At 57.1% G+C, this 17588-nt stretch overlaps 4 protein-coding genes across 4 annotated transcripts; 3 read left to right on the top strand and 1 right to left on the bottom strand.

Moving 5' to 3' along the window:
* Positions 1-1468: 1468 nt before the first annotated feature.
* Positions 1469-3967, bottom strand: VOLCADRAFT_97130 (uncharacterized protein; the record flags this gene model as incomplete). The annotated part of the gene is made up of 3 exons (XM_002956168.1): positions 1469-3053; positions 3416-3665; positions 3862-3967. 3 exons carry the CDS (start codon positions 3965-3967, stop codon positions 1469-1471), a joined length of 1941 nt encoding a protein of 646 aa, XP_002956214.1.
* Positions 3968-5995: 2028 nt separating this feature from the next.
* Positions 5996-9601, top strand: VOLCADRAFT_66651 (uncharacterized protein; the record flags this gene model as incomplete). The annotated part of the gene is made up of 6 exons (XM_002956118.1): positions 5996-6123; positions 6500-6629; positions 7292-7384; positions 7896-8090; positions 8623-8881; positions 9345-9601. 6 exons carry the CDS (start codon positions 5996-5998, stop codon positions 9599-9601), a joined length of 1062 nt encoding a protein of 353 aa, XP_002956164.1.
* A 1311-nt stretch (positions 9602-10912) lies between these two features.
* On the top strand, positions 10913-13219 carry VOLCADRAFT_97132 (uncharacterized protein; the record flags this gene model as incomplete). Its single annotated transcript, XM_002956119.1, has 3 exons — positions 10913-10948; positions 11450-11609; positions 11847-13219. The coding sequence occupies 3 exons, from the start codon at positions 10913-10915 to the stop codon at positions 13217-13219; spliced, it is 1569 nt and encodes a 522-aa protein (XP_002956165.1).
* Positions 13220-16768: 3549 nt separating this feature from the next.
* On the top strand, positions 16769-17032 carry VOLCADRAFT_66658 (uncharacterized protein; the record flags this gene model as incomplete). The annotated part of the gene is made up of 1 exon (XM_002956120.1): positions 16769-17032. A coding segment is annotated over one exon (264 nt), but the record flags the coding sequence as incomplete, so codon positions are not given.
* Between the last annotated feature and the right edge of the window lie 556 nt (positions 17033-17588).

Genomic DNA, 17588 nt, shown 5'->3' on the forward strand with positions numbered 1-17588 from the left:
ACGCAGAACTAACCAAGTTTGACGGACACGAGCCTATTCGGTGATCTCGTTGTACGGGCCGCTCCGGAGTCCAAGACGACAGGTTCAACAAGAATTGGAAGCGAATTAGTATAGGCGAAGGAATCTCCTGAGATCTAAGTAGCTCTGGACTGACAAGGTTGTACCGCCATACTTTATCCTTGCAAAGCGCTTGATGGTCACCTTACCCACGAATGACGTTTACTGCCAAGGAGTTGCAAGTTTCATAAAATGGAATCTTAACAATCTTTGCGAAGGCGCATTTTGTTTCGCCTGATTTTCTGCTCCTCACCCTTGTGCGAGCTTCCCGTCTAGGCGAGGGATTCACACCATTACGGAGACATCTATGGTTCATAATGGCCATATCATAAAGTCTGCGTCGCATGAAGATGAACGTCGCATGAACAGCAGCACCGTGCGACTCGCCTCCGACACGCCAAATCTTCAAAACATGGCATGCTATCCATCGTCTTTTCATACTGTTAAGAGCAGCATCTAGGAACATAAGCAAATAGCCTACAGGTAGACAACACGAAGCAGCTGCCCAAGAGGTAGCTCTCCCATGGCGTATCCCGCGAGACTCAACCGATAGGGCCGTCCTTGGAGGGCATCAGCCCTTCTTTGAAGCGGTGCGGATTACAGAGAGCAACACCCAATGTCTACGGCTGTGCCAAAAGGGGATGGCCCCCCTCACGCTGTGACGACCGCAAAAAAACAGTTACGATACAAACCGACGCTGGTACTTGCGTTTCCTAACACTCGATACCCCCCAAGGACATTGTAGTGGGGTATGACGGGTTGGATCTGCATCTTTGCTTGTCGATTTGTCCATGGTGCTCCCACAGCAACTTCTTGTCTCTACAGGCTTCAGCTGTGCTTCAGATGTGTCTTGACTTAGGATTTCTGCATCACTTGGAATGAATCGCATCGACCGGCTGTGTGAAGGTATTGGCGCTAAAGGCAGAATTCCATAATTCCAGCCCAACACGCCTGTAACGCTGCAACCAAACATGCAAACCTTGCTAAAACTAAGTCAAGTAGCGCGCCGTGTGTCAAGTCAACCAGGGGACGCCCCAGCATCCGAGAGGAGCTCATAACGGAGGGGCGATGAGGAGGATAGGGCTTCAGGAGTTACAAGTGACAGGAGATAGACCCCGGTGACGGCGCCAGAGCGGCGGGGCGCCAGCTCCGAAACACACATACAAGCTGGCATACGCCCCCTCCCTAACCACCTGTGCCTGACTTCATCAGGTCATCCACATCCACAAAGCTAACCACATAGTCCAGATCCAGTCGCTGCCACCGCTGCCACCGCCGCCACCATTAGGTTGGCCGCCCTTGAATACGCATTTCACTCATGACGTCTCATCCCACATCTGGATCTTTTTGCATCGAGGCTTTCCGTACAAGACGTCGACCTGCTGCTGGGGATATCCTTTTATCGTTCGACTCACAAACCACCCAACGCCTTCGCCGCCTTCTTTGCCTTAGCCTCCCTCTGCTCCTTGAGCTTCTTTCGCGCCCACAGAGTCGGCAATTTCTCCTGCCTCCAGCGCTTGGCCATGGCTAAATAATCCTCGATCTGATCTGGATTTACCCATCCGCCGTACTCGCCGTACAACGCCCTGGCGGCGCTCTGCGGCGCGGACGCCGGGTCGCGACCCACCGCCGTTAGCCGCCCCGACCGCGGATCGCGCACGTACTCCGTCGGCACGCCGTGTTCATCCACAGGCGGCGGCGGATTTACCGCCGCCGCCGTGCCGTACAGGTCATCGTGGTGTTGCTGTGCGGCCGCCGTCGCCGCTGATGCCGACGTTGACGCAGCAGCACCCCAACTGAATTTCACCACCTCCGCCAGACTCTTGCCCGCCGCCGCTGCCTGACGCGCCAGTACGACAGCCTCGTCATCTGGCGGCAGCCCCGCCAAGACCGCCTCCGCGTACTCCAGCATGGATTCCTCCCGGCTGCGGGGCCGGCTGGCGACGGCGCCACCATCCTCGGCGCTGCTGCCTCCGGCAGTAGCAGCCGCGACCGCGTAATGCTGTTGCCCGCTCTGATAATAGTACTGCGCGTGCTGTGCCCCGTAAGCATGGTGAGCCGCAGCCGCGGCGGCGGCGGCGGCACGGAGCCACTGGTCATGCACCGACGCTGGCGGCGCCGTACCCAGCGGTCGGTCGCCGGGAAAGCGCCGCCGCCAGTCCGCCAGCAACGGGCCGTCGCCCAAGAGCTCCGCCAGCTCGATACCCGGTAACCCGCAGGCGATGGCCTCTGCCACGGAGGCGGGCCCGACGCTGCCGCTGCCGGCGTCGGCGACCGCGGACCGACCCGTGGGTCCGGCCCCCTGCTCCTCCTTATCTTCTTCCTCCTCCTCATTACCTCCCTCTTGCTCTGCGGCGGAAGCACTAGCTCCAGCTTCAGCGGGGTCGGCAGCAGAAGTGAAGGCGGGAACCTCAATACCGAGAGACGAGGGAGATGATGATCGCGGCACCGGTGGTAGTGAAATATCTTCGGCCCTGACGGCCCCATTTGATAGGGGCTTGGTGGTTTCGGAGGCGGGCTCGGAGTGCTTTGCCCGCTTCGCCGGTGGCTCAATGGCGGCTGTTTCGTTAGCCACGGATCCGACGCCATCGCCGCTACCTCCTCCCTTTCCTCCCTTTTTCCCGCCCTCCATGAGGCTATCGTCGCCATCGCTGCCGCACGGCCTCTCTGCCGCTACCCTCGGCTCGCCCTTCTCCTCCACTTTCTCCTTCTCGTCCTCGTCCTGCCGCTGCTGCTGCATCTGCTGCTGTGCTTGGCCCTGCTCCTCCTCCTGCTGCTGCTGCTCTTTCTGCTGCGGTGGCTGCAGCGGCTGTTTCTGTGGATGGTGTAGCTGTGGTGGCAATGTTGGTGTCTTCCGGTGGTGGTGGTTGTGGTTGTTGTTGTTGTTGTGGTGGTGTATGTCGACGTACCAGACGATGAGGTCCATGGGCAGGAAGGCCCTCCAGGCGCGGAGGTGGTCCCGGTGGAAGGGGCCGTGAAGGGCACCGCCGCGGTCCCTGGGTTGAGGGTTGAGGGGTTAAGGGGGGAAAGTGAAGGGGGGGGAAAGTCAGGGGGGGGACGGAGAGGGAGAGTGAAACGGGGGAAAGTGAAGGGGGGAAAGACGAACCACGAACCACGAGACGGGGGAAAGTGAAGGGGGGAGTGGGGAAGTGATGGAGGCGAGGGGAAGAATTACATGCAAGACGGAAATAATATGCTGCCGATCTACCCATACATACACACACCCATGCTGCTCGCAGAACTCGCAGAACAGGGTATAGGCTGGCTGGTCTACCTTTCTGCCTGTCTATCCGTCTGCATACCTGTCTGTCTGTCCGTCTGTCTGTACTACATGCCAGTTTAACCACCCAGCACCCACCTGTAGTACCACCCGCTGCCAGTGCCGGTGCTGCTTGCCTGGCCCGCGGCTGACGGACCCCCTCCCAGGCGGGGTTGCGCAGGTGCGGTATCGAGTGCAGATACCTCTGATTTAGATGGCAGCTGTGTTTCTAATGGTGGGGTGGAGGTGATGGAGCTGCCAGCGGCGGCAACGGCCACTGGGGCAACTCGTGCTGCTGTTGCTGCTGTATTCGGTGCTGCTGCGTGTGCATGCCCTGGCGCCGCGGGTGCTGGGGACGAAGCAGAGGCCAGAGTAGTTTGTGGAGCGGATGTTGTGTGGGAATGACTCCTGTGGGTAGGTGGTCAGGGGCTTAGGAGCGGTGGTGAAAAGGTTCTGGAAAGGTTGTACAACGGCCAACGTCTAAATGCAGGACGAGGTAGTCCAGGGCTCGTAATGACAACGATGGAATTATTTCACGGACTTACGGTTGTGGAAATACCCAAGATGTAGCTCCTGTTGAACGGTTGTAATAGTACCAATGCCCTGTCGCATGGTCGAGGGCGCATTCCCAGCCCGCTGGCAGCGCGGCATGTGAACGATAATCCATGAGCAATTGCGCTACGCTTGCAATTACGTCAGCAACTCATCAGCAACAGATAATCGTTCATCTAGATTGTTAAAGTTCGAACTCGGTTGATATATAGTTGAGCAGAGTAATATCCATCATCGCCCGGTAACAAGCCCCGCTCAATTGCTTTTTAGGTGTCAACCGGGATTGCTTTCTGTGGTCGCTGCTGTACGGACACAAGGACGTCTTGTCGATGGAGGGAACACACGAGCCTGCGTTTGCTTCAGCCGTGTCGCTATGATTTGAAGAGGTTAAAACTGATAATGCAAAGAAAGATGCTTATTTTGCTCATGTCGACTGCCACGATATTCTGAAACTTTAGTACAATTCTGCGATGAGTGAAACAGTATAAGAAGTACTGTATCTTAAGAGTCCCATCGGGCCTGATTGGAACGGAGTTATGGCCGCCGCGGAGGCTCCGGAGTCGTTTGCCCCAGAAATTCCCGTGGAGACGAAGACTATCAAAGCGCTGACTCTACAGTCCCTGAAACGAACATATGATGTCTTTGTTAGCAGCCATGGGCAACCTACGCCTTTGGACGAGAGCAGGTAAAGCTGTGGGGCGATCGGGACGGACACTGGACATAATATGAGCTCGCAGTGTGTCCCTTGTGACTCCATATGTCGCAAGCTGTCAAGAACCGGCGTCAGGGGTTACAGTCTATTTCGAGGGGAAGCCACGACAAGCCATGCGACAAGGTGGATGCCACTTACAACTGGACCGCTGCACCTAAAGCCTATCAGCTAGCTGCTCGTCACAAACTTTCATCCCGGGTTCCGTCGACCGGTTCAACCCAGTCTTCGCATTGTTGTCCCGCACCATTCCGTGCGTCGTTACTTGTTTACGTTCCCATGCGTATTTCGTCCATGCGGAGTTCCACCCCGGCGCCCAGGTCCCTCCACACTGTCCTCTCCCCCCTCCACGACGCCCCTTTCCTTTTCCTCTTTCGGGCCCCCTTCTCAGTCAACTGCTCAAAGCTGCTATCAAATTCCGGGACGAGTACAGCCACGTGAGTCACCTGGTGGCGCCAACAGCTGCTCCGAAACCCACTGCGGCACCTCCGCCATCCGCGGCACGGGCAGCAACAGGGGCCCCCTCGGCACCGACTGGTAAGAAGCAAAAGGGAGGGGAGGGGTAAGTAAGTGGGTGTCGGGGAAGGGGTGCTGTAATTCACGCCGGCGACGTGTGTATGTCCACAGTCCACCACTGTCCTGTCCTGTCCTGCATCCCCTTCGCCTTCCCCTTCTGGACGTGGGCAGTGGACCCTTTGCGTCTTGCCTGCAATCCCACCCTCTGCCCGACTGCCTGTCTGTTTGACTGCTTGTGTTTTCAAGTCCATTGCGTCCATCATTCCCATTCGTCCGAATTACCCTCGACAGCCCCTGCGAAGGGGCTGTGTGGCTGGGTGGTTGGGTAGGGGAGCCAGCCTGGGTTGGCGGTGGCGTGCCGTCTGGGCTGGCGCTGAAGGGGGGCCCTTTTGTGGAATCCCGGGTCTCCGCACCATCCGATACACATGAAGGCTGGGTAGTATTTTAGTGAAGGGAAGGAAAGGGAAGTGGAAGGGCATTACATTGCAAAAGATGCAAACGAAGAGGCCAGGCAGCGGACAGGGAATGAACGGCGGCCTCTACTTATGTATGTAATATAGGTGTATATGTGTATATGTGTATAAGTATATAAGTATATGTATGTGTGTGCGTGTATTTATGTGTACGCAGGGGGGGAGGGGGCCGCCCCCGCCGCCTCCCGACCGGAATCGCGCTCCTCCCTCGCGAAGCTCCTCGACAACATCCCAGCAGCTGCGGCTGCGTCACCGCAAAGCGCCGCTGCCGCAGCAGCCGCCAGCACCGGTGGCGGCGGCGGCGGCAAGAAGGGCGATGCCGGACAGCAGATGGTTTTGTATCAGGCGCCGGGGGCTATCATCGCCGCCGGGGCCGGGGCCGGCGTCACCGCCGCCGCCGCTGACGCGGCGGCTCATCATCGTGCGGTGATGGCGGTGATCAATGATAAGGGGGGCAACAGCTCCGCGGCTGTGTCGAGGAGGTTGGCGTCCAAGTGGCCGAGGCCGGTGTGGCATGCGCCGTGGAAGATGTACAGGGTCATTTCTGGACACTTGGGGTGAGAGGGGGGCTGGCTGGTTGGTTGGGTTAGTTGGGTTGGTTGGGTTGGTTGGCTGCCTGAATAAGCTACTTGTTTGTGCTAACTGTTGTTTGTGTGCTAAATGATGACCGATAACTGTTTAACTCTTTTTAAAAGCGAATGTTTTGCAACTTGCTGGAATGCAACCCACACCTCTTTTCCCACTCTTCCCCCTCCCCCGCGTACACACAGCACCACCAGCACCAGCACCACTATTACCCCTGCCCGCACGTCGTCGTACAACCACCACCTAAACGCACTTTTTACCCCCCCCCTCCTCTGCCTTTCTCCTTGCGACCCTTTTGCCCCCTCCCCTGCCCATAAATCTGGGTTCCTCATCTGTCGTACATTTCAGTTGGGTTCGTTGCATAGCCGTTGATCCCGGTAACGAGTGGTTTGCGACGGGCAGTGCGGACCGAACCATTAAGATCTGGGACCTAGCCAGCGGCCAACTGAAGCTCACCCTGACGGGGCATATCGAGCAGGTACGAGGGGGGTGGGGGGCCTTTTGGTGCTTGGTGGCGAGGGGCCTTTTGGTGCTTGGTGGCGAGGGGAAATTTGGTGCTTGGTGGCGAGGGGAAAACACGACACGGGAAACAGCGGAATGAATTTTTTCTTGTAGGGGAGGGAAGGATGTGTTTGACATGCACGCATCGCATGCGCAATCACTCTCTCTCTCTCTCTCTCTCTCTCTCTCTCTCTCTCTCACACACACACACACACAGCGAACCCCCCACCCCGGAAGCCGGATCAGGCGCCGGGGCTGGGGAGGAGTCTTGCTTGTGTTTCGGGCTCAAAACTTGCAAACTCACGTGGCAGAGCCTTGACTCGTGAGAGCGTGCGCGCGTTCGATGCTTTCGACCCCGGGGGGTGGGGTGGGGGTGGAGCTAGCGGAGCTAGGGGAAAGCTGTGGCTATTGGCTGCTTAGGGGGGGAGTTCGGAGGCCCCCTCTCGCGCCCCTCTCCCGTCCGCTTAGGGAGACAGCTTAGGCGGTCTTTCCGTTGGGGCAGTGTAGCAGGCAGCCCCTGGCCAGCCAGTGTCCGGCCCGGTTATTCACTTGTATCCTTCACAGGCGTGCACACACCCCTCTCCACCACCACCACCACCACCACCACCGAAACCCCCTCCTCCCCCTCCTTCCCCCCAGGTCACGGGTCTGGCGGTGTCCTCGCGCCACCCGTACATGTTCAGTTGCGGACTGGACAAGATGGTCAAGTGCTGGGACCTGGAGCAGAACAAGGTGGGCTTGGGAGCGGGGGGGGAGGGTTGAACTCGGGTGGGGGCCGGGTGGCGATTGGGGAGCGGGAGAGGAGAGTGTGGCCGCCTCAACGGGGGCGGCCCCCGCCAACCTGGAGCTGATGCGTGTATTTGTATGTGTATATGTGTATGTATATGCAGTCTGCATGGTAAATATAGAGGAACAGCGGCATTCATAGAGGGAAATAAATACGAGCAATGTGAAGTGCTTTAATGTAATATCCTGTAGGGCGTATCACGTAGGGGTCTGACATCCGCCGATTGGTACTTTTTTGTCGTAGTCGTATAGGCATTTAACCTATTTCCCTCAACCTCCCGCTGTTTCTCCTCCAACTAACCCCCCGGGGACGCTTTTCGTTTTCATTACCCCGCCCCAACCCCACATACATACATACATACATACATACATACATACATACATGCATGCATACATTCGTACATGCAATCTCCCCTACGTCACCACACGTCCACTTTTCCGAACACTTTTCCAACAGATTATCCGGTCGTACCACGGCCACCTGTCCGGAGTGTACTGCATCGCCCTGCATCCCTCCCTGGACATCCTTATGACGGGAGGGCGTGACAGCGTCGTGCGGGTTTGGGACATGCGCACTGCCGTACAAGCCATGGTGTTGTCGGGACATGACCAAACCGTGTGCTCCCTGCTGGGCCAGTCACCCGACCCTCAGGTATGGGTGGTGGGGGGTAGTGGGTAGTGGGATCGTGGGTAGTGGGTAGTGGGGGTGGGTAGTGGGGTGGGGGTAGTGGGGGTGGGTAGTGGGGGGAGAGGTCGGGAAGTAAGGGGCCTTCCCAGAGTCGGGGGTTGCATATGTGTATATATATGTGCATATGTAATATATGAGCATGTGTGTTTTGGGTTTTGGCGGATACTCGTATTGGGTTTCGAAGGGAAGATAGCGCATCGGTTCGTTTGTCTTCTCTTCCGTTCCTCTCGGGCAGCGTATCTATCCCCTCGTCCCCTGTCACTGCGCTTGTCCCTCTGTCGTTTACCACCACCACCCCCCTCTTCCCCGCCTTCGGCTCCTGCAAAACCGCCTACTGGTCAGTTCTGCTTCTCTTTCCTTGGCAGCAGCTCCACTCGTTCACATGGTTCGTCTCTTTCCCCTCCCCCCCCCTCGTTTGTGGTTCGTCTTTTCTCCCCTCCCCCTCCTCCACCACCCCCACCCCGCTCCCCCACCCCCACCCCACACACACCCGCAGGTCATCAGCGGCAGTCACGACAGCACCATCCGGCTGTGGGACCTGCGCAAGGGCAAGGCCAGCAGCGTCCTCACCCACCACAAGAAGTCCATTCGCGCCCTGGCCCTCCACCCCCACGAGTTCGCCTTCGCCTCGGCATCCGCGGAGAACATCAAGAAGTGGGCGCTGCCCGACGGCGACTTCCTGCACAACATGCTGTCCCAGCAGCGGGCCATCATCAACTCCATGGCCATCAACCAGGACGGCGTCGTGGCGACAGGTGCGGGGGTCGTGGCGAGGCTCTTGGTTGGTGTGTGTGGGGGGTGGGGTGGGGGGTGGGGTGGGGTGGGGTGGAATGGGAGAGAGTGGGGAGGGGTCTTGGGGGTTTTAGGGTTTTGTTTTGGGGTGTTGCCTTTTTTAGAAGGGGGGGCTTTGTTGGGTTGGGGTCCTCAAGAATCCCCTGGGGCCCGCACGCACGCACACCCGTACTCAGTCTGCCATTGTGTGTGTACATGTATGTGTGTATGTATGTATGTGTATCACACCTTCTGGAGTTGCGTTAGTCTCTGAAGTTGTCAGGAGTGCCTTACGAGCCCCTAGGGGGCCCCAAGGGCCAGGGGGCCTAGGGCTGCTGTCCGGAAAGGACAGATTACAGCGACACCTCCTCCCTCCCTCATTCATTCATTCATGAACGCGGTGTTGTGTTGTGGTTGGTTGGGTGGTTGGTGTGCCCCCGACACCAGGCGGCGACAACGGCAGTCTGTGGTGGTGGGACTGGCGCAGCGGTCACTGCTTCCAACAAGACGAGACTGTCGTACAACCCGGCTCCCTGGAGTCAGAAGCGACCCTGTACGACATGGCGTACGACATGTCTGGCAGTCGGTTAATTACGGCCGAGGGCGATAAGACTGTAAAGATGTGGCGGGAGGTGGAGGACGCGACCCCGGAGACCCACCCGGGGCTGCCCTTCCGACCTCCCAAGGATATCAAGAGGTTCTAAGTGTCCTCCCCGCTGCGGGATTTCCAGGGTGGTGGGACATGGCTTTGATGGCATGATGATGATGATGAGGAGGAGGAGGAGGGGGAGGGGGAGGGGGAGGGGGAGGGCGAACTTGCCAGCGAGTCATGCAGTAGGTGCCTTTGAGATAACGGACGGACGGATCTGGGGGTAGGAGATCCATTCAACATCCTCCACACAACCCCCCCCCCGCTTACACACACACTTGACCGACAGACAGACGGACTGACTGACTGACTGATTTACCTACGGACGGACGGATGGACTGTTTAGAGGGCTTTTGGAACGTTCTGGATGGTCGCTGTGGAGGATGGTGGTGTTCTTGTGATGGTGATGATGGGTTCACGGCTGTTTGACTGCGGAGGTGTTTTTAATTGTTGATGGGGTGGGTCTTTTGGTGATCTATCAAAAGAATTAAATATTTGCATCAGACATCTGGCGGCGTGGTTCGTACTAGCAACTGTTATGACTAACTAAATACCTGACAGAGCCTTTTACGGCGGCTCTATGTGATGATAGGTACCGATGCAGATATGGACATGTACGAGAATGTGGATTGTGTGTGTGGGGGGGGGGGCCGAGGGAGGGGGTTGTTTGGAGTTGAGGCGCCGTCGCGTTTGTTTCTCTCACTACCTCTCAACACACAGCACAGCATAGCAGAGAGCCTTTTCGTCGCAACAGCGCAACAGCAGCAGCCGGCAGGTTTAAGAATTAAAGAGGATGCCGTGACTCGCGTCCGCATTTTTGACCATTTCGTTCTAGTTGGAAAGATACAAAGGTATAGAAGTTGCGCCGGAGCTAGCCAAAATGTTTAGTGAAATTGCCTAAAATCGCTGAAAAAACATGAAACCCTCATGCCATTTCGATTTTTAGTTTTTAGATTGCAGGACCTCAATCCATATTGTAGACCTATTTTTTGTTATGTGGCAGTCAGACTGTCGGAAGGCCATTTGGTGGCTGGATTAGCGCTTTTCCCAGCGGTGAGACGCGATTGTTACAGCGGCACCAGGCAGCCAGACACAGTACTCCTGACCATTCAAAACCCTATAACTCTAAGCTCTCAAAAGTAACCTAATCTTTGAGGCACCGTCCGTAACGGGTATCCATGGATAGCTTACATCAAAAAGATGCTTACAGCATGAACTAAGTCGAATTTTTGATCAGGAGAAATGCGCTTTATATCAACACGAAGGTCATTTCAGTCTGAACACGTGCGACGATGTTTCATCCATTTCGGAGTTGATTTGCCTAGGCTCCCATGGGTTTAACTGGGTTGGACTGTAAGCCTAATGCATGGGAGCCTTGCACCTAAAACCCAAGGGTAACAAGGTCAGACATCAAAAGTCCAAAATATCCGTAACGAGTATCCATGTGGATAACATATTTCAGAGGCCCCTCACGGGGCCGGAATCCCGGAATTTGACCTCATGAATTCCCAAGCAAATCCGGGTCAAATCCCAACGGGATTTGAGGATTTGACCCCCAAAACAATAAGCAATATAATGGTCATGCAAAGATTTCCTCGGGCCTGGAATTTGACACATTTGAGGATTTGAACCCCCCAAAACAATTATCATCATGCAACATGGCCATGCAAACAATTCCATGCGCAGCCGTTACAATATATTACATATCTTCGAGCGGCATGTTATGCTCGTGCCAGTCAGAGTTATCAATAAAGTTAACCCCTAGTATGTTGTGGTGGAATGGTCGCTTTACCCTGTTGGTGCTCGTACGATTTCGTGTCGTCGGATGCGGTGTCCCCTTTGCGTGCACCGGAGCTGCCCCGTATCCATATCACGTGCCCATCTCGTCCCCCCCTGGTTGCAGTCCTGGCAAGAGGCGGTCAGGCGTGAGACGCTTACCAAACCTCTGACGGGAGAGGTATTGGTAGGCGTTGCTAACGCACTGAGGCTCAAGGCCTACGAGTTCCGTCTACTCGACTTTGTGCGGACGAGGCAAGGCGTCACTGGCATCGACGGCAACCCCAGTAGGTTCTGCGCCCGATTCACGCGTTTTTATGGGGGCACAAGGAGTGATGCCGCTTGACAGAGTTGGCAGATAGACAAATGTCAGGTGTCAGCATAGAAGATATAAGGCCCCCATCCAATCACAGTTCACCCCATGACCTTATCTCGTTCAGCAGCGACTTTTGTGGTGGCACTCTGACAACTGTCATTGCTGATCCAACCCTTTGTACCCCGCGTGCCCATACGTTTGTGTGTAGGCGGTCCAATGGGTGTCTTGCCTCAGCCACTGCTGCCGCCGTCCCAGCTGCGGCCCCAGCTGCAAACAGGCCCCGCACTCCAGCACCTCCACCAACTCATACAGCAGCAACAGGCGATGCTCACACAGAACCAGCAGCCGGGACCGCAGGCGGAGCCATCTTTTACCAAGTTGCAACAGACAGACACGGTGCTTCATGGCAGCCAGGGGCCAATTGGCACTGGGCCAATGGCCATGCTACTTGCTGGGTCTCCCCCTCAGCAACAGCACATGTTGCCGCAGCAAAGACCCATCAACCTCCAACCTGGAACCCTGGGTGGTGGTGCCCTCCAGCAGGTGGATGCAACGGCTGTCAGTGCTGGCGCGCCTCTGGTTGCCACGCTAGCCCCCTTGGCCCCGACTCCTGTGATTGGCGCCATGCCACTTCGTGGTGCTGGACCCGTGGTGCTCCCGCCCATGGTGGATGCAACGGCTGTCAGTGCGGCTTTCGATCCAGCAACCTGTGAGGACCCCCTGATCTGGCGTCGCCATTACCTGCTGCTTGTCAAGGAGAACGCGGACCAAAAGCTACAGCTGGCCAGGATGGTGGCACAGGTTGCTGACACGGATGCACGGGCTGCAGCCTTATCGATGCGTTTGCAAGCGGCCACGTGTGAACAGCAAGGTCTTGTTAAAAGCCTTGCGCAGCTAAGCAGCAGTACGACAGCGGTCCTTCGGCGCGCACGGAAGTGGACACTGGCGCGCGACGTTGATGCGGATGCCGACTCTGTATCTGTACCGAATCCTGTCAGTGACCTGGTGCTGGAGCGGGTCAGTGGTCCCTCCCTCTTGCGACCAGGCAGCCAGTCCCAGGTGTTCCGCATCCGAAACCAATCCAATCGCAGCCTTTTGTACTTCCCGCTTGACGCCTTCACATTGGCGGATACCGTGACAGACACGACAGATAAGACTGCAAAACAGCTCAAATCGGCGAACTCGAATGCAGTGGGGAAGCTCCAGCAGCACGCCGAGCTTGGTAGTGGTGTGAAGATCCTGTCTAAGGTGTGTACTGAGGCTCTGGAGCGCCAGGCTTGCGCCGCCTTCGTCGGTGCTGACGGGGGAGAGGGTGGGGCTGCGAATGGTGGCTATTTTCGGGGCACGCAGAACATGAGCTTTGTCACGCTGGACGGAATGGCACACCTGGTTTCCAGGAACTGCAAAGTGGTGGCGGGGCGGGGAGTTGATTGGGTTCACGAGGCGATTGCGTGGATAGGGTCGAACCCTGCACTCGAGAAAGGGGACTGGACACACTCTCCGTGGCAGCGGGTGGTCCCATCAGTACAGGGCGCTGCGGTACTATATGGAGGTGGCGACGGGGAGGTAGGGGATGTGTGAGTGGCGAGAAGTGACGAGAGTATGCTCACTCGACACGAGTCGCATCTGTACGTAAATGCTACCACTGCAACTTGCTGTGTGAGATGATGCTGTCACACCAAAACATCTGTGCCACCACCGAGTTAGTCGCTGTCCGCATGTGGTTAAGCCAACTGAAGGTAGTTGGACGAATCTCGTCTTGATTTAGTTGGGACTTAAGGTGTTGCCTGACTAGCGTATAAGGCGCTTTCCGTTGTGGTTTGAGGATGTTCAATTGATGTTCATCTGTTGTTAGTCGACAGGGATCCGTCCCAAGCCCGTCCTCGCCTACCACGATCGCGCGCCGGACTACGCCAACCGAGCTCTTATTGTTTAATCATTCCCCACAGCCAAACGACCCTTGTGGTGACATATCGTGTAACAATACATTCCCAAACCTCCTGCAAGACATGAAGCATTCCCAAACCTCCTGCAAGATCCCCTCGGCTAGAAGTCCGCAGAAGTCCGACGTGTATACAGAGTCAATGAAAATCCGGTATTATGTCCCCACAGTCAGCCTCGTCTATCCAAGTCAACCGTTCGTGTTGTCGCCGGTGAACTCTCGCGCATACACCAGGCGCCGATTCAGTGCGTCTACACGCGCACTGTTCCGGTGGTGTAGCGCCAGGCGCATACAGGCCATGAAGTTGGCCTGTTTCATCTGGCTTAGCATGGCCTTGAAGGGCCGTAGCTCACTGTTCACCTGCTCGGCGACCTCCGAGTTGATGTGGCTGAGGCCCGGGAAAAGTGAAAGGTTATATGCATGCGAACAGTTAACATGGTTCCCCCAATGGAAGCGATCCACTGCAAACTGTGTGCCCTGAAAGAACGCGGGCGCGCGGTTCATGCAGTACTCGTGCAGGTTGCAGGCAAAGTCGTACACCACCAGGTCGGGTGCCTTCTCCAGGTACGACACCATCCAACTATACACCTCGTTCCGCCCCTCTGCCTTCGGCAGGATAAAGAACGCGTAGCAAATTCGGTGCTCACAAAACAATGTGAAAACTCCACCCGTCCGAGGCCCCCTAGCGATGAAAGCGTGGGAACACCCACTGCTTCCGCCATGCTCCACATCCCCTCGTCCACTTGCCCCTACATCCATCTACTACATCCATCTACTACATCCATGTACTACATCCATCTACTACATCCATCTACTACATCCATCTCAGTCTGTACACGATCTCGTACACGACACAGCCCACAGCAAACTCCCGTCTGCAAGCAGGCATCGGACAGCGCGGAAGGCGCAACAGGCACAGGTAAAACGGGGCCACCGTCGAACCCAGTCACACACCGCTCAGTGAGGTCACACAAGCGAGTGAGGAAGGCCCTCATATCACAAACACAGTCAGGGCGCTCCTCCAACAGCACCTTTAGTGCGCCCCAAAGCACCGGGGCACTACTCTCCAGAACACCTGCTCTGTCTTTCAACTCACCCCCGGTTTCCTCTAACCATGGCCTGATAACTTGCCTCGCGGCAGTCACTGGCAGGTAGGCAACCGTCGGTGCAGGGCTGGCAAGGCAATCGACCAGACGCGCCAATAGTGCGCGCTTCTCGAGCTTTTCCCGCGGCTCCCTGCCCCCGTCCACGCTGATGCCCAAGGTGCATGCCTGCACCAGATGCACAAACTCGATGGTCCCCGTGCAGCAGTCGTCACCGGCCCGGTCCCAGAGTGCCGCCTGGAGCCGATTCCGCAGGTCGATATCCTCCACTCCTTCCAATTCGCCCGACACGGGACACCCATACACGTCCTTGTTGTCACCACGCACACAGGAAGAAATGCGCCGCAGTAGGCTACGCGACTGTGGATCACAGCACCAACAGCGCTCACTACGCCCATGCACCCGTCGTGTCGTTGCTGCTGTTGCTGCTGTATCTGTTGCTGCGCTCGAATGCCCATGCCCCGGGGGGCCACCACGAGGCGTACTATCTGTCACCGGCGCCCCGTGGTAAAAGCCTAGCAGCATAGTGACTGCCGTACCGTCACAGATTAGCCTGCGAGGCGAGGTGCCACATACCGGGCATGTAAACTTGTACGGCAAGTCCAGATGAGTGATGAATTTATACCATGCCGCACGGAAGGTTGACACCGAAAATTGATGTTGTCGCGGCGAGACGCTGCTGAGATTCTGCGTAGGCCTGTGGTGTTGCGCCTGTCGCGAGGAACTGGTCCGTGAAGTTGTACATGTGACGGAGGGAGAAGTACGACCGACTGCTGTGGCGAAACAGCCCATCACCAAAGCCGTCATATACGATGTTGCACGCCGACCTGCCACAGCGGCTACGGAGCATGTACTCAGCTGCATGCCGAGGGCCCATGGTGTCCATGCCATATACGTCCACGTCCCGGACGAACACGGGCTCCCTGTACACACAGCTACAGGGACATGCGCCTCCCACCGGCGGTGTGGGCTTGAGGTTCACCTGCGGCCTCACCAGACTGCCGCCACCCACCGATGACGGACGGGGCATGTTGGTTGCCTCCCAGTTGCACATTTTTGATGCACTAGCGACGTCACACGGGTATAGATAGAGGATGGCAGATGCACCACCGTCCGCGTCCTCTCCAATGCTGTTAATGTCACTGTCGCTGTCGTCACCATCACAGTCACGTTAAGTGCTGCTAACACTATCGCCGTCCACCTCCTGCTCCATCACCTCACCGACCTTTGGGTCCCTCTGCGTCACATCATCTGCAAGTGACAGAGGCAGCTCTGCATCAAACGCACGGCGCACGCTCGCCACGTGGATGCACTTGCCACCGTGGCCACTGTGACAGCAACGCAGTCCTTCACGACGCTGTAGACAGCGCACCAGGGTGCCGTCCAGGGTGTCATCTTCCAGCCAGAAGTAGTCCCCGGGCTGCACACTACCTGACGCGGATGGTGCGATGTGAACAACACGACGACCCTCGTCGACCCGCCCGGCAGCCAGGTCACTGGTGTTGAGCTCGGCGGTGTGGTGGCGCACATACTCCAAGTGGAGGCACGACACACCGGTCGTCCCATAGATCTCACAGGAACAACACGGTGATCCCGCTCCTGTGAGTCGCACCTGTGATGGCAGATATGTACACGGCCAACAAAGACATTCAAGCTCCTTGACATGGTTACCTAGTTGATGGGTCCTGGGTTCTCTCGATACACTGGGCACCACAACCCTTTTCACCATGTGCAGTTCACCATTGTACCCCCATCGGCCGACCACAGAACCTCACGACTTACCACGGCTGGACGTCGAACCGCGCAGGCGGTATCGAAGTCGTAGTCCGGCATGGCCCAGAGCCAGTCTTGCAGGCAGACCAGGTACGCGTCACACGAACAGTTCCGCATGAATACACTATACCACAAGATGCCTCCGACGGGCAGCGTGGAGACGCACGCAGCTGTCGGATGTAGGACTGGCTGTGATTGGAAACATGCTGGCTCCGGTATGCCGAAGATCCTGTGGATGCCACGAGGATGTTACCCTTATGATGATACACCAAGCATGTACCAGTTCCCAATTGGCAACCCCCGTGTTCACCCCCCGTGTTCACCCCCCGTGTTCATCCCCCGTGTTCATCCCCCGTGTTCACCCCCCGTGTTCACCCCCCGTGTTCACCCCCCGTGTTCACCCCCCGTGTTCACCCCCCGTGTTCACCCCCCGTGTTCACCCCCCGTGTTCATCCCCCGTGTTCACCCCCCGTGTTCACCCCCCGTGTTCACCCCCCGTGTTCACCCCCCGTGTTCACCCCCCGTGTTCACCCCCCGTGTTCACCCCCCGTGTTCACACCCCGTGTTCATCCATGACACACCTTTCGAAGTATTGAACCCAGGTATGGCTGGTGAAGACACTCTGCGCGAGCTGCCCTCCGAGGTAGGTCTTAGTGGCGCCTCTGGCGTCCGCAGAGAAGAAATATGCAAGGAATGGCACTCGGGCAGCCCGCGGGCCCCCCGCGTAGTTTTCCACGTTACTTGCATATCGTGTCCAGCGCCGCGCCTGGCTGCGTTTCGAGTCACAGGCTTTGCTGACCTTGCCCGTGCTTTCTGAAATAAGCACCTCAAAATCCTGCTGGCCCCCAAACAGACACTGCGATACTAACTGCCTAGCAGGGTTCGACACTGACCTTCCTGAAACTTGCGGGCTCCCCCGTACCTCCCAAATTTTCCTTACGGAGGGGCCCCCGTACCAGGCTCCTGTACCGGCCGAAAACCTTACGGGGGCCCCCGTAACCCCCGCAAAACCTTTACGGGGGCACTGTCCTTGGCTGAAACGCTGTGGAAAGTGACGCGTTGCATTTTTTTGCCCTGTACATCGCTATTTTCGTTATTTTCTCGTGAACCATTACACTCGGGGACACGGCTC

Source organism: Volvox carteri (genome assembly GCF_000143455.1).
Source record: "Volvox carteri f. nagariensis unplaced genomic scaffold VOLCAscaffold_58, whole genome shotgun sequence".
In the NCBI taxonomy this organism is placed as follows: Eukaryota; Viridiplantae; Chlorophyta; class Chlorophyceae; order Chlamydomonadales; family Volvocaceae; genus Volvox; species Volvox carteri.